The sequence below is a fragment of the Cervus canadensis genome, chromosome 20 (genome assembly GCF_019320065.1).
Source record: "Cervus canadensis isolate Bull #8, Minnesota chromosome 20, ASM1932006v1, whole genome shotgun sequence".
NCBI classification, from domain to species: domain Eukaryota; kingdom Metazoa; phylum Chordata; class Mammalia; order Artiodactyla; family Cervidae; genus Cervus; species Cervus canadensis.
Genome location: NC_057405.1, coordinates 12,915,945 through 12,931,772, shown reverse-complemented (window position 1 = coordinate 12,931,772; position 15,828 = coordinate 12,915,945). Strand labels below are relative to the sequence as shown.

The following is a 15,828-nucleotide window of genomic DNA, read 5'->3' as shown; positions in this document are numbered from 1 at the left end:
TCACCCAGTTACGGATCTGAGTCATAATCCCAAAGCTGGTTCTGCATAAGGTATTTTTAAGTAATACATATCATAGGGAAATCAAAACTTGATGTAGTGTAGATAGAAAAGAACTTTAAAGATTCAAGTACATGCGCCCACAAACATACACTTCCATGTTAGACTAGCGTTAGGATTTCCCTGTTGCCTGGCCTAAAGTACAGTCCTATAGCTGAGTCTCCCTAAGGATTCTTTGCCAAGTTCCCAAGAGAACACAAGAATGTGATGGAGGCCCCATTGTTATCTCCCTTTGCACAATATGGTCAAGAGGTAAAAGTGCTCTGAGTCTTCTAACCACAGAGAAAGGGAACAAGCGGAGCAGTCAGCCAGTCACCCATATCCTAGTGGCTGGTCTGGTTCAGATACTATCCTGGCCAGCTCAGTCTTCACTGACGGCCTCCCCACTATATTTACAGCAGTGACACCTTCTGAAAAATCATCTGGTCCCACCTACAGAATCACTTAGCACAAGTTATTCATTGAAGCATTCTTTATAGAAAACCATCCACTTGTCCATCAACAGAACAATGGTTAAATAATCTATGTATGTTTACACTCTAGAATACTATACAGTAAATAAGGAAAAAGAATGAGGAAGCTCTCTTTGGACTGTTATGGAACTACATCCAGAGTATATTCTTAGAGGGAAAAAAATCCAAAAGGTACAGGGGAAAACACTCCAGCTTAAGAAAGGGAGGAAAATAAAAATATATCCATTTTTGGGTGTTTATACTCATAAAATAAACACTGGAAGTATACAAGAAACTAAAATAAATGTTTATGTAGTAAAGATCCAGATTTTGTACCTTCTGAAATTCACAGGCTTTTTTTGGTAGGGGGACCACTTTAAGAAAAGACAAAATTAGATACAAGTCTTAGAACAAGCTTGCTCCAGGGAGCTTCATAATAAATCTACCCCTGAAATGACTTCTAAAACTGGAGTGTACAGAAATGAGGGAGAACTAAGGGGTCTAAATATAAACCTATTTATACCTATTTATCTTTGAACATGTGAACATAATATCCATTTAAAAAGCAAAATTAACATTTTAAAAAATACCTATATCCAGGCTTTAGTCATTCAAGGTCTCACTCCTTCTTCACCTCCTTCATTTATATCCCAGTCTTGTTCTAGTTTGGTTTCACTGTGCTGCCTTGCATCTACTGAGATTCTGCCTCAGCCTGGCCCTTTCCAGATGGTAACGTTCCTGGCATTCTAGTTTGATTGTGCCCTTGTGTTTCTCCTTCTGATCACCCTTGGTTCTACCATCAGCAGAGCAGCTTCAAGGCAGCCCAGTTCCACCCCTGCACCCTGCATGGCCCAGACTCCCAGGAATCCAGCCTGCTACTCATGAAAAGTTAGAAAATTGACTGAACTACACAACAGGTGATCAGTCCCACAGGATGCTAGGACACTGGGGAAAATTTTTAGGTACTTACTCAGGAATTGAGTGCTTCTCTGGCAGTACACAGTTTGTCCTGAAATACTCAACAGAATAAAACTATCACATCTTCCTTTTTAGGGTCCTCAGGATAACGGGCGGTCCACTCTACACTCATCCCTATACACACATCTTTGTGTTTAATAAGACAAAGCTAGGCTAAACTAAACTGAGCCCAGACTTACATTTACCAAAAATCAAATAATTTCAAGTATATAATGAGGCAACGATGGTCACTAACTTAACTCTGGTTCCAGCTGAAAAAGCCTAGGAACCATTGTTCTTTCAGGCCACCTCATCATTGTCCTGTAAAACATTCACTTGATCCAGTTATTAAGTTTTCAGACTGAATTTCTGGATACGTCCTATGTCAGATGACAGTGTTTTAAAGAGGACATATAGTGTATTAAGAGTCAGGCTTGGATTTGACAAACCTAGGAATGAATTCTGGAACTATTTCTAGCTGGCTAGCTGGCTGAGCAACATAAACTTCATTTCCCTTATCTGTAAAGTAGGTTGTTACAAAGATTAGATGAGATAGTGAAGATTTAATAAACTGAGTTATGGCCCAAAAATACACTCAAGGCAAAGCTAATTTTTTTCTCACTTCATAAGAACATTGGCCAGTGTGTGTAACAGGACGTTCCAAACGATTAAGTTACATCAACATCAGTAATACACACATTGATTTTGGAAACAAACCTAAGATGCAATATATATACAAGCACCTACAGATGCAAAGTTAGTACCCCGAAAACATGCTGAATTCACATTTCAGCATGTTAGCTTTAAATAATTGAGAAAGCTTACCCTATAAATACCCTCATGGATTTTCTTTCTCTGTGTCTTCTTGCTTGCTAAGGCCTTTCTTTCTCCAGCTTTCTGAAAATCACAAATAAACATATAAAATACGACATCCTGTATTGACTCATTTCTCATTGGACTGACTTTTAGCATACCTGAAAGCATTTTGTTGCTCACAGATGTGTTCTGCTATGGTTCAATGCACTCAAGTAAGCTTAAACCTGACCTGGTCATGTCTCATTTTACCTTAAGGTGATAATTCAGGAATCAACTGCTCAGTGTCAAGTACAGAATCTTATCTTTCTGCCTGTTGTCAGGGATATTTTTTTAAAAAAGATTAAAAACTATCTTTGACCTTCACCATGTTTTTATGTAAAGCCATCTGCTATTGCATCTCTCTTCACTGTATTTCCTGTCACATAAGACATTTCCACCTAAGGCTTTCTACTCAAATCACTGGAATTGAGTGTCTCCCATTCAAATACAACTTGCCATGGAACATTGGATCTTATATCATTCTCTACTTAAACTAACCTCCAGGAACATTACTGTACTGCCAACATCAAAAATAGGAAATATGTATAGGAAACCATCTCCTACAATACTGAATTATGCAAAAGTGTATGTGGATACCAAAAAGAGAGAGAGAATGTTCATGATATTTAGATATTGACTATATTTTATTTTTAATAAAGCTTCCTCTATGTGAAAATGTTCCTTTCAATTTGATTCGAATCACCAAAAAAAAAAAAACCTCTTTTATGCTATCACATATTCTTTAACGAATTTGTGCTTTAATTTTTATTTATATGAAACGCTTAAAAAGGAAATCATTAAAACATATTAAAATAAAATCGGTATCTTTAAAAGGTTTACCCATATACACTGAGTCCACACCCTCTTGATCCCTTTTTGAAGGGCCCTCGTATCGCTTGCAGGCCAAAGGCATTGACAAGTTGTCTGTCGTACAACGGTTACACCTAATTTGAATTAAACCACAGTCGCAGATGACAGAAGCGCTCCTTTCATCTTTTGTAGGAAGGTCACCCAGCCCAGAACGAGCGCCACGCTCCTTCTGGAACTAAACACGTTGGCCCCGCCGTCTGTTGAGTCCTCCCTTCACAACCCACACCTGGGTGGCCAAGGGTCACGTCTGACCTCCCAATGGCGCCAACGCCCCTGCACTCTTCCCTTTGGGGAAGCAGCAGATGGCAAGGGCGCGCAGCGCTGGTGCCGCAGCTCTCAGTCACGGCGGGCCAGGACCACCGAAACAAGGACTAGTCCGGCGCCTGGGACTCCCTCGGTCGCCTGCTGGATGCCGCGGCGGTTTTCCCGCACCTCTCTGGCTTCCGGGCTCTCGGAACGTACACCTAAACGTGGCGAGACTCCCACACTTCTGCCCGGAACCCAGCCCCGGAAACCCTCGTTTCCAGGGAAAACGAAGGTGCAAGCAACACACACGCAGAGTGACGCCGCGACACTCACCTAAGAGATACGGGCACTGGGCCTGGGGTTCTCGCGAGGCGGCCCCTACCCCGAGCCTCGTGCGCGACCAGCCCGCCACCAATAGCGACCCCGGCTCCAAGGGATGAGCCAATGGGAGCGCTCGAACTCAACGGGAGTAGCCAATCACCGCCCTCTCGGCTCTGGAACCCCACAGCCAGTTCTACTGCTGTTCCTCCAGCTCCCCGGAACTGCAGTTCTAAACTGGAAGTCCCCCGCTGCCCACCTTCTTCCATCAGAGTCTAGTCAGTAAATAAACTTTTCCTAGAGTAGAGCCTTCGGAAGTGGCACCTCTTCCTGTATGCTTCGTATAGCCAGGACCTCATCTCTTGTGCATTCTTCTGCTAAAATTCATGGCTCACCTCAAGCACAGCCAAGCTTTCCAAAAATTAGTGAAAACTGACGAGCATTCTTCTTCCCGTTCATGTAACCGCTATGAACCATTTAAACCGGTGTCTGAATTCAAAATAGAAAGATGAATTACTAAGAAGTTTGAAGAAATTTCTCTTCAGCAAAAGTGTGAAAGGCCTTTATTTACTGAAGTTGGCAAGAGTTTGGGGTTAGAAGTGAACCCAAGAGAGTGAGTGCCCTGCAGAAAAATGATGATGAAAGGGCTTATCCCCTTATCTCATTCGTTGATGTCTTCGAAATGAAACCACAGAGTTGCTAGAGGTTTGTAAATACTGTTTGAGAGCTCACTGCGTGTCAGGCTTAATTCTAAAAGCAGTCTACCTGAATTAACTCTCATTCAGTCTTCACAACGACCTTATTACTTATTTAAATCTGTTTTATAGATGAGGAAATTGAGAAAGATTGGCCCAAGATGTCAAGCAAGTGAGATCAGGCGGCAAGCCTACAACCTGTGTATGGATGATTTATTCAGTTAGCAACACATTTTAATATCCAAATTAACTAGGCTTAAACAATCCAGAGTCTTTCACTTCTAAGAGGTATGAATTCTCCTACTTTAAAAAATCTTTTGTTACAAAATATTCAGTTAAAATCTCAGAAACTTCCAGTGCTTTTAGTGTAATTTTCACAGTTAGCTGCGGTCATCAGGATAAGGATTGAGGGTTGGGATGGTGAAAGTGGAGAGAAAGAGATACAAGACTGAAAGAAGTAACCTGAGAAATACTAAGACAACTAAGCCACTTAAAATAAGTAGTGTCTTTACTGATTGAATATCACCAATTTGATTTCATCATTAAATAATTGCATTAATTATGTATGATAGTGTGCACACATATGGACAGATACACAGGTTATCTGAGGTAACCTATGGAGAATTACAAATGATCTGTGATTAAGAGTTTTTAAAATCTATGTTCAGTTTTCATTTTTATATTGAAATTTATTTTAATAACAGATATCAATTAAGAGGAAAGTGGAAGTCTGGAAATTGTTTTATTAAATATTTATCAATTCTAAAATGTGTTGCCTTTCCAAACTATATTTTTTAAAGGCTATTTCACACAGAACAAGTTGTAGAACTTAGTAATGAGCTAGGTAATTGGTGAAGGAAACATGGCTTTTATAGCAGATAAAACTTCCTATGTCTCAAATCTAGGCAACCTTTCTCAGTTTCCTTGAGGACTTACACAATCTGATTTCAGAAAATTTTTCCAGTATTTCTCTATAAGTGTGGATTTGGTTTTAAGGTTTGCCGCAAAGGGCAGGACCACTAAGTAGGTGGTGATAAGCAGATGAAATAGCAGATGCTTGGGTTCACTTCCAGTTCTGTATGGCAGGGCCATCACTAAACCTGGTAGCTCTGCGGAGAAGAAAGAATTTGCAAATAGCATAAGAATCCTCAAGAGATGGTAGTATCATTGCCGCCATATGTAAATGTTAATCCACTCGTATTTTTTTATTCCTCTTTGGGCTTCCTTTTACAAAGCAAAACATTTTCAGGTCAGCTGACACTGAAGTGAAAGTCTTCAGTGTGTCTGACTCTTTGTGACCCCATGGACTATACAGACCATGGCATTCTCTAGGCCAGAATACTCGAGTGGGTAGCCTTTCCCTTCTCCAGGGGATCTTCCCAACCCAGGGATTGAACCCAGGTCTCCCTCATTGTGGCAGATTCTATACCATCTGAGACATAAGGGAAGCCCAAGAATATTGGAGTGGGTAGCCTATCCCTTCTCCAGTGGGTCTTTTTGACCGAGGAATCGAACTGGGGTCTCCTGCATTGCAGACAGATTCTTAACCAACTGAGCTATCAGGGAAGCCCAGCTGACCCTTTAAAAAAAAAAAAAAAAAAAAAGCCTATAATTCCAAGCATAAATTTTCCCATAGAAGAAAATTTTTTTGCTGATCACAACCCACAGAACTTAGATGCCCTTCATCTCCCAGCCATGCTTCCTGCTGTGATGGGTTAGAAAAAGTCCCTGCCAGCCACCCAGTGATTTAGGCTGTGTTCCCAAATGGAAGACTGCAGGTTGAAGACTGCCAAAGTACTAGGATGCAGAAAATAAATTTTATCTGAGTTAAATCATCAAGGTTATATCCAAGACCCTTTGGTGACCCACTAGAATTTTCCTGCCAATCTCAGGGAAGAGGGCTGCAGACTGGGGGCTCTTAGGGTACCTGCCCTTAGCCAAGGGGTGTGACTAATCCTCCTCTTCCTACATAACTGCAGTAAAACCCCAGAGAGCATGTGGAGAAAGGAATGGGAGGTAGGGGAGAAGGTGCTTTCCAGTTTTAGCCCATAAAATTATATTCTTTATGATATCCTTCCACTAGTTAGCATTAATTTTGTATACCCATAAATAAAGTCACTGCTCCTAAGTTTGCCTATTATGGGCCTCCCAGTAGTGACCTTGAAGAGTATTATTTCCTCTTCTGTAAAATGGGACCCATTCAGACAGCAGGAGATTGTTGAAAGATGTACTTGGGGTAGGGGGAACCTGGGAACCTACATAAAACAGATCAGCACTTCCAATAAAATAGATCCTTCTTTAATATTTGTTGAATGAACATTAAAATGTATGAATCATAAAAGCGCTATTCAAGTTCCCTTTTTTTGCTTTCCAAGGGAGGTTCTGTCAAAATGGTACATAACAAAAAATAGTGATTCTAGGGTTTCACAGTTCTTTTTGATGAGGAATATTGTGTGTGGGTGTGTTTTTTCTTGAAGGTCATTAGCTTCTTTCCATAAAGATGAAAACACAGCATGATTAACAATGGTTTCAGCAAACAATTGTTTTGCCTGCTATCTGGGAGCCTGTGAAATGCACGCATTGAAAATGATGTTTCCCTATTATAACAGTCCTTAAAATTTATTTCATGAATAATCAAAGTATTCATGTCCCCTGATTTATTGTATTATGGAGTCTCCTCAAAAACCACTTTCAAATTAAATTATTTCGTTAAAAGATCTGCTGAACCTGCCAAGTGAACAAACTCTTGTTTTTAATTTTTATTTTTATTAAAGATTGCACAAACTGGAACGAAGACCAAAATACTGAATCCACTTTACATCATTCATTATAAAACAACATACATCACATTTGTACTCTACCAAATAGGGCATTTTCTTTAAAATTATATATTGCGTGCTCTTAAGACTCATGCTTTAGATATTTTACATTTGTCATCATTCTCTTATAAATAATTGCAACTTGACCAATTTGTACACCTGCTACCACTATATATTCATTGCGTCAAGGCGTAGTCTTTGACACGAAAACAGATGAAATGGAAACAAGGGTATGGATGTCACATCTACAGAATTGGGGCTACTATTTTGCCTATGCAGTGAAATGCTAATGTAGAATACACACACAAAACGTCGTTTCAAAAGGCACAATTTTCTTCACAAAAAAAGAACATTTTAAAAATACGCGGCAGTTAAAATCGACGCCCTCGAGGGCGCTGTGGCTTCCCATTCATGTGATCTGAAACCTGGAGAGTCAACCGCCTGGGTTGGTGAATAGGAAGCCTATTCGCGGCGCTCAGGCGCCTGGAGTGCGCTGGGACCCGTCGTCCCGGGGATGCTCGGAAGGCAAGATTTCTAAAGAAATCTAAAGACGCCTCTAAACCTTTGCTCAGAGTTTCAGCATCTGACCTGGGACCGCTCACTGTTCCAAATCTGGCGCGCGACCAAAACCAAACCGGTTTTGTCCGGCGGGTCTTTCTCACCACCGGCAGCTCCTCTTCACCCAGAGCAGAACCCCCTCTTCTCTCTGTCCACGCCCCCACACTCCCCGCCTTCCCTGGAAGACTCGTTACGAGTCACGCTCGCCACCGCCCCCGGCCTCGGGGTCGCTCTGGTCGTCGGTGAAGCAGACGTCCACGTCGCTGTCGTTGTCGCTCTTGGGCTCTCCCGGCTCCGGGGGGTAGTGAGGCTCGCCGCCCGGGCCGTCGGCCGCCTTGGGGAGCAGGTTCTGGCCGGGGTGGCGAGACTTGACGTGGCGCTCCAGGTCCCGGCGGCGCACCAGCACCTTGCCGCAGAACTCGCAGCGGTAGGGCGTGTTGCCCTCGGCGTGCAGCCGGATGTGCTTGTTGAGATTGCTGGGGTCGCCGAAGGGCCGCAGGCACACCTTGCACTTGAGCGGCTTGTAGCCCGTGTGCGTCCGCATGTGGATCTTGAGCCCGTACTTGCGCGAGTACAGCTTGCCGCAGTAGAGGCACAAGTGGCCCGTCTTGGGCTTGCCCGCCCGCCGCCGCCGCCCCCGCCGCCGCCTCCCCCGGCGCCGCCCGCCGCCACGACGGCCGGGGGCAGCGTCCCCGCGTCCAGGCGGCCGCGGCCTTTCCCGGCCGCCATCTCCGACAACTGCTGCGTGTGCATGGCGATTTCTCGGTCGATGCTAGCCAGGGAGCCCAGCTCCGCCGGGCTCAGAGCGGCCGCCGCCGCGGGCCCACTAAAGTAAGAGATGGACTCCGGATACTTGAGCAGCCCGCCGAAGTGCAGTTTGAGCGGGTAATAAGCGGCGGCGGCTGGTGAGCCGTACAGGAGCTCCCCGTTGTAGACGGTAAAGGCCGGCATGACGGCCGGCAGGTGGCTGCACTCGCCACCCGGGTAGCCTTTGAGGCCGCCGGCGTCGAGGGGTGGCAGCGCGCAGCGTTCGAGGGGCAGCCCGGCCGCCGGGGGCAGCTGCGCGTAACGCGCTCCTGGCAGCTCGGCGGCGGCGGGCGGGGCGCGCTCCACGTGCTTGAAGGCAGACGCCTCTTCCGGGGGCCCGGGGAGCAGAGGGAAGCCGCGCAGCGCCCCGGAGCAGGGCAGGCCAGGAGGCGGCGGCGGGTCCCCGGCGAGTAGGCACTTGGGATGGTGATGGTGGTGCGCATGGTGGTGATGGTGGTGGCCAGCGCCGCCAGCCGCCGGGTTCTCCCCGCTTCTCGGGTGTCCGCCCGCCCGTCCCCCGCCCAGCAGCCTGCTTAAAGCCAGGCCGGCCCCGGGTTTGCCGCCGCCCTCGTCCCGGTAGGGGTCGCCGTGCGCGGCGGCGGCTGCCCTGGCCAAGCCAGCGGGCTTGAAAGCCGAGCGCACGCCCGGGTAGAAAGCGAGGCCGCCGCCCCCCGCTGGGGAACCGCCCACGATGCCCAGGAAGTGGCCGTGTCCTCGGGCGGCACCACTCATGTCCAGAGCGCGGTCCGGCTGCTCCTTTCCCTTCTTGGAAGGCCCCCACTTGGCCAGGGTCGGCGACGTGGCGGAGGGCGCAGAGGAGGCCTCGCGCTTGATGCTCTCCCGCGCTCCGCAAGCCTGAGGGGCCGGTGGGACCTGCGGGTGCGGTCGAAGAGTGCTCGCCGGGGCGGCCGCAGCGAAATCTGACGCCGGGGGTTTCGGGGAAAGGCGAAGGCCATCCGCGGCCGGGGCAGCGCCTTGGCGAGCCGCCTGCTCGTGGTGCAGGTAGGCGCGGCCCCCGCCGCTGCTGAGCACGCAGTGGAAACGTAGATGTGCTTTAAGGCTGTTGGGATATCTAAACGTCCTCCAGCAGTACCAGCAAATGTAGCGCTCCTCCCCTGGGCGAGAAACAGTGAAAAGGAGACCCGGTAAGAAGCAAACAAGCGAGAGAAAGAAAGCGCCAGCGCGCCCAAGGCAGAGCCCCGGTTTTGAACAGCGGTATGGGCCGAAGCATAAGTATTCCTGGGTACCGGCGAATAAGTGAGTTCGGTAGCCCCATTGTAGCAAGGACTCCGAGAAGCCCCAAGTGGCCAACTTTGTCACCATCTCCATTCTCTGGGACTACTCAGAGACCGAGAGGTGTGACCTGGGCCTTTCCAACGAAGACTTTCTCCGGGCCATCCGAGCAGATCTTCATTGGAAGGGCAGTGCTCAGGGAGGCTGGCTTGAAAGAGCCGGGGAAGAGCCGAGAGCAGCTGTTGCTTTAAATCAAGTGTCGGGGCTGTGCTGTGCCTGGGCCCATCTGTTGGCGTTTGCAGAATAGGTGGCGTATGTCAAGGAGTTTGGATAAACTGAACAAAGGCCAATCTATTGGTCGTGAGCGCCTCATTACCAGGCGAGACAATATCCTGTATGTATGGGCCATATGTAATCATTCCTTTTCACAGAACAATGTCTTTTATGTCCACTACCCACCCTCCCCAACCCCTCCCAGTCTTAAACACTTTGCCTGAGATTTTCCTGGAGCGTGACCAACTGAAGGACCACATCGGGACTATGATTTTCTATTCTTCAAAATTATTTGCATCTTTATTTCCTCTTTAACCCCATTTAATTTGACGGGAGAAAAGAAAAAGTCTTAGGTCCTCATATACTAAAAACAGAAGGATTATATGCATTGTCTTGTCAGTTGTTCCACCTGGTTATTAATTAACTCCTAGATAGCTGCACAAATCCAAGCTTAGTAAAGTTCTTGGAAAATATCAATGTATGTGCGTGTGTGTGTGTGTGTGAGAGAGAGAGATAGAATAATATAGATACTCAGCTTTCTATAAGTGTACAGTTCTCTATGAGGGACTACACACATGCTTTTGGCATCAAACCTCCTTGTGTGTTTAATATTACTAACATTAGTTGTTTAATCTTGCTAGGGTCTGTGAACACAGTCAAAAACATGTGTATGAAACAGATTTTGATCACATGGTAGAAGTTAATTTTCACTTTAAAAGGTCATGTTATATCACTTCAGAGAAAGCAAGCTTGCAGTTGGGTTTCTTTTTAAATGTTGTGGTTGATTGATAATACTTGGTTTATTGATTATTGGCTTATTAATCAATTATTATTGATAATAATTGGTTGAAGGGAAGCATGTCCATAAGAAAGAACTTAGTTGAGCCACAAGAAAGTATACAAAGTAAACATCGGTTTCATTAAATGTAATGGAAAAGTTAAATTTTTCCTCCTTGCACACAAGCAGCTTAAACTTCTGGAACATTACTACAGAAACAACAATGGGAGAAATTTTCAGATATTCCTGTCTTCATGTATTTTATTCCTGAATCTGGATAAAGCAAGTCATCCTTCTTCCAAGATAACTAAGGTGGAAGTTCAAGTAAGGAGCAGATTATTCTAACTGAAGTTAAGGTAGAGCAGAAGGAAAATGCAGAAAGGAAGACGATTTGCCTACGTGACCTATCTTCATTGTTTGTGGAAGACAGATAAAACTCATTCCAATTATTTCAATGATAAAAATCATGTCTGTTGTACTGAACAACCATGTAAAATAAATCTTCATAGAGAGGGAAGACTTTCTGAGTTCTCTTGGTGGGTGTGTTGATTTAATATCTTAAGTAACCAACCTCCTTTCTGCTAAGTTCAGAACCTCCCTCTCGTCACCCTTTTTTTTTGTCACCCCTTTTTAAAGAGGGCATTTTCCGAGGATACCCCGAAGTGACTCAGCTTTGTTCCTAAAACAAAGAGCCAGTATTTTCCTTAATCTTACTATGGAATTGAAACCCACTAGGGTTAGCCAATATTGGAAGAATTGCAGCCATCTCTACTTATTTCTTCCTCTTTTCAAGGTTTAAGCCAATGTATGTTTTCTGTTTCATTATGTTTTCTTAGTATGTCCTAATGAGTTGACGTGTTCTCTTGATTCTGAAATCCAACCTGTGCCAAACGTATCAAACACACCTTGTAAGTGATTTTGCCTCCTCTCTCAGATGCATCTCCAAGGTTATCAAGATTTCAAGCATCTGAAAGCTGGAGAAATCAGGGTTCAAAATAACCTACACATTCCCCAAAAGGGAAATGGTGTCTGTTCTGACATGTGTGACCATATGATGTTTATAGGCTCTATTGACTGAAATGAAAACATGAGGGCCACCACTCAAACAAATTGCTTTTGTACGATTTGAGAGTGTCTAAGAAAGGGTGTTCTTTGCAAAAATTCCTGGCCCCCAAAGGCCAGTAGTCCTTGGAATTGTTCTGTAGTGACAGAGTTGAGAGTTCTCCACTATGGGGCTTTAGTTATGTTTCTCTTTTACTGGAAGAAGTTGACAAGAGAATGTAATGTAATGTGATAGGAGGAAAAATCTAGGAAAACTTTTATGAATACTGTACATACAGGTCTACCCACACAATCAATAGAATTAATTTACAGAGGACAAGGACACTCTGAAGTGAAGTGATTCATCATTTTGAGTTAATTTCATTCTGTCTTATTCATGAAGTGTTTCTTAAATCTCACAGTTGTATTAAGTTTTTTAACTCTATTTCTAAAGAAATGAGATTAAGCAGGCGATTCAGGAGAATGTGTCAAAATATTTCACAGCGTCTGTGATGTTGACTTTAAATATAACTATGTCTTTAGGAGAAATTACAAACTAAAACATCTGGTAAAGAAAAAAGAAAGTCATAGAAGCATTGTGCAATAAAAGGGAGTCTCAAGATCTTAACTGTTTTAGCACCTTCCAGCTTTTTTCCACAGGAAGTGTTTCTCAGTGTCCTAGAGGAGGTCTGAAAATGTTTCTTTCTTTAGTTACTTGCTGCACCTTAATTTGCATGAATCTGCTCTGGGCTTTGGAAGGGATCAAATAAATCTGAGAAGAAACTGGGATACATCCCAGTTTCGATTTAAGTAGGCAGAGGGAAATGAATAAATACCATTTAAACGGAAAGGCCTCAGTACCTGCCAACTGACCAGCTGTAAGTACCGTAATGCTTCTAAAACGCTGTAGAAATACTTTACTCCTCCAAACCGCTGAAGAGATCCCGCTCACCTTCTAAAAGCATTCCAGGTTTGAGTTACACTCTTTGGAGCTCATGATGTAGTTATCCTAATAATATGTTAAGGCATCTTTATGGATTCTTAAGTAAGTAAATAATTGTCTCTTTGGGCATGCTATGGCAAGGACGACCCGCATGAAATTCATGAGGAGTATTTTTTCCCTGACATCAAGAGCGAGATTTCTATGGTCTGTTAGCGTTTAGTGTTGATTTAAAGGCAGTAGTGGTGACGTCGCCTCTGCCCACTCCGACTGGGAGTATGAATTCAGTTTTACACAGAGCAAGAAAAAGGCCTTTCAGGTCTAGGGATGCCCCGCAAAGACCAGAGGAGGAGGACTGGACTCTCGCCCACCCGCGCTGGCCCTGGAGGCTCTCTTAGCGGCGGTACCTTTCTCGTCGTGCGTTGGCGTTGCAATGATGGGGATGTCGAACCACTGCGCCAAAGAGTTGGAATACCACACGGTCAGCTCCTCTCCTGGCTGGACGTCTCGAAGGGCTCGATAGAAGATCTGGGACGCAAGGAACAGGACAGCTTGCCGTCATTTCCTGGGTAACTGGTCAAAAAACAACTGAGAGGAAAGATTCGATTCCCAGCCCTGACGCTGTGTGACGCTGGAAAAGCTATTAGACCCCTCTGAACCTCACGTCCCTCATTCTTCAAAGGGGGGAAATAATAGTATCTACCTTATAGGGTTGTGGGGATGTTTAAATGAGACCTCTAGCTAAAGTGCTTTGCTCCTAACATCAGTGACAGTTTGGTAGAATTGGCGGTGGTGGGGGGAAGCCCACAGTACCTGTCCTCCGGGTAAGTCTGCAATAGCTTCCAGAGTCTGTTCCTGGGGGTTCCTGGCTGCCCGGATTAACCCTATCCACTCCAGGGGGGAGCCCCCCGACTCGTCCACCAGCTCCCCTCTCACCATGCGCACCTGCAACACAAGCAGTGGTCGTTCTCCCCGTGCCACGACCGGACCCGCAACTGGAGGGAAAGGGTATCCCCCGCCCCCCACCCGACTTAGGAACGGTTGCTTTCGCTTTGGCCAGACCGCTGCGCGCTGCTGGGAGGAAGGTAAGTCCTTAGGACCCTTGCTTGGGGGAGGGAGGAAGAAGGGAGGCTGGCTAGTAGAACAGTTCCCCGTCTTGTTCCACCTTGACAGCGCGAGTGAAAGCATCCCGCCCGAGCGAGTCACAGATACCCTGGGCGCACCTCGTACCCAGACGTTTCTCACCCCGACCCTAGCTCTCCCTCTCGCGGTGCTGAGAGCAGTCCTGATGCCAGGCCAGAGACGTTTCACAATCCATCCCGGGACACAGGGCATCCCGGGGCTCCTCTCGAGCCTCCTCATTCCCGTGGCCCCGCACCCAAGTGCGGAGATGCCTGCAAGCCCCGCGGCGAAAGTGTCTGAACAAAGCGGCCGCGGGCTGACTGGTCATTTAAAAGCAATTAAAGCGTGTTTAAAGCAGAAGGCGTGGTTCGCAACCAGCTAGGCTGTACTCCGCCGGGAAGAGGATGATTGCGAGAAGAGCCAGGTGCTGGTCCGGCCGGCGAGCCCCCGAGCAGCGCCTTACAAGAAATGTAGTCCAGGGTCCTCTTCCCAGTTCCCCTCCCCAAGTCACCGGACTCCTGCCTTCATTACCGGTCGCAGTCGGCCGACCTTCACCCGCTGGGACGCCTCAGGGCGGGCGGGAGCCTGTTAGAACCTCTCAGGTCAGGGGTCGCGACGCTGTTTGGGAAGTCGGAGCTGGCAGGTTGACCCTGAAGCCTCCCATCTGCGATCCTAGCCCCTCCGAGCCCGGCTACAATCGCCGGGCCCAGGTGACCCAGGCGAGTGGATGTTCCTGGTCCTCGGAACCCGCGTCAGAGCCACTGCCTGGCGCATCCTCTCTCCACTCACCCCAAATCCACAAGCAGACATCCGCAGAAGGAAACACCTGGGGAGGTTTTAGGAACTAAGGGTCTCCAAGGATAAAATTTTCGGAGACGATGAGATTAAATTATCTGAAGGTAAATTTAAGCCTCAAATTAGCTTATTGAAGGGCAGAAGATTAAAAAAAGAAAAAGTCCGCAACGCCTGTGTGTTGTATAAAAGAGAAAAGGCACGTTTGCCAGGAGAGTCTGGACAGGGCGGGGTGGGGGGTGCGCCTCTGCGATAGAGACCCCAGCGCTCCGGGGAAATCGGAGGTTCCTAGTGGTCCCAGCACGTAAAGAGCCTAGTGCACCCCACCCAGGGGCTGTCCCCTCTCAGCCATATCTTCTCCCCTAGCCTGGCCCACGTCCAGCTCTCGGTTAACACGGCTTGTGGGAAATGATCGGAGTCCCCTTCCACCTGGCAGAATGGGCAGGTAACGGCTCAGTCACCCCTTTGCTCCCCTAGCCCTATCCACCCCTTTCCTAGGCGGGGAAGAAGGGGAGTCGAACGAGCGGCGGAGAGCGGAGGTCGAACTGGCTAATACCTTTTTCTTGGGCCCAGGTTCCCTGCGGTCTGACAGGTACTTCCCCAGCTTGAAGGTCCCGGGCACCGGCCCGAGGCGCAGGCCGGCTGGGATGCAGCAGTCGGCACTCACGCTGGTGGCCGGAGAGCGGGCGGCTCCGTGCATTGCTGCCGCCGCCGCCAGGCAGGCGCTGGGGTGCGCCGGTCCTCGGCAGGACGCGAGTGACAGAGCCGGAGCCGCGCGCGAGCCGGCGAGCCGCGCCCCGACGTGCGTCCTGCACCCGCAGAGTGACGCGGCCGGGCATGCACTGCGCCTTTTCAATCTGGGCGGGCGCCTTTTGGCACCGCGAGCGGAAGGGCGCGGAGTTTGGTGAGAGAGTTGCGCTGCGGAGCAGCTGCAGAGTCCCACCCGAGAGGGTCACATGGAGTGGTTCCCTCAGCCCCCTGCATAATCGAGGCCTCTGAATGGCTGGCGCACAAT

At 47.2% G+C, this 15,828-nt stretch overlaps 1 protein-coding gene across 1 annotated transcript; it reads right to left on the bottom strand.

The window, feature by feature from the left end:
- Positions 1–7,640: 7,640 nt before the first annotated feature.
- On the bottom strand, positions 7,641–15,513 carry PRDM13 (PR/SET domain 13). Its single transcript, XM_043438964.1, is given in 6 exon segments — positions 7,641–7,881; positions 8,022–8,449; positions 8,452–9,749; positions 13,307–13,427; positions 13,713–13,844; positions 15,370–15,513. Coding segments are annotated over 6 exon segments (2,364 nt in total).
- Between the last annotated feature and the right edge of the window lie 315 nt (positions 15,514–15,828).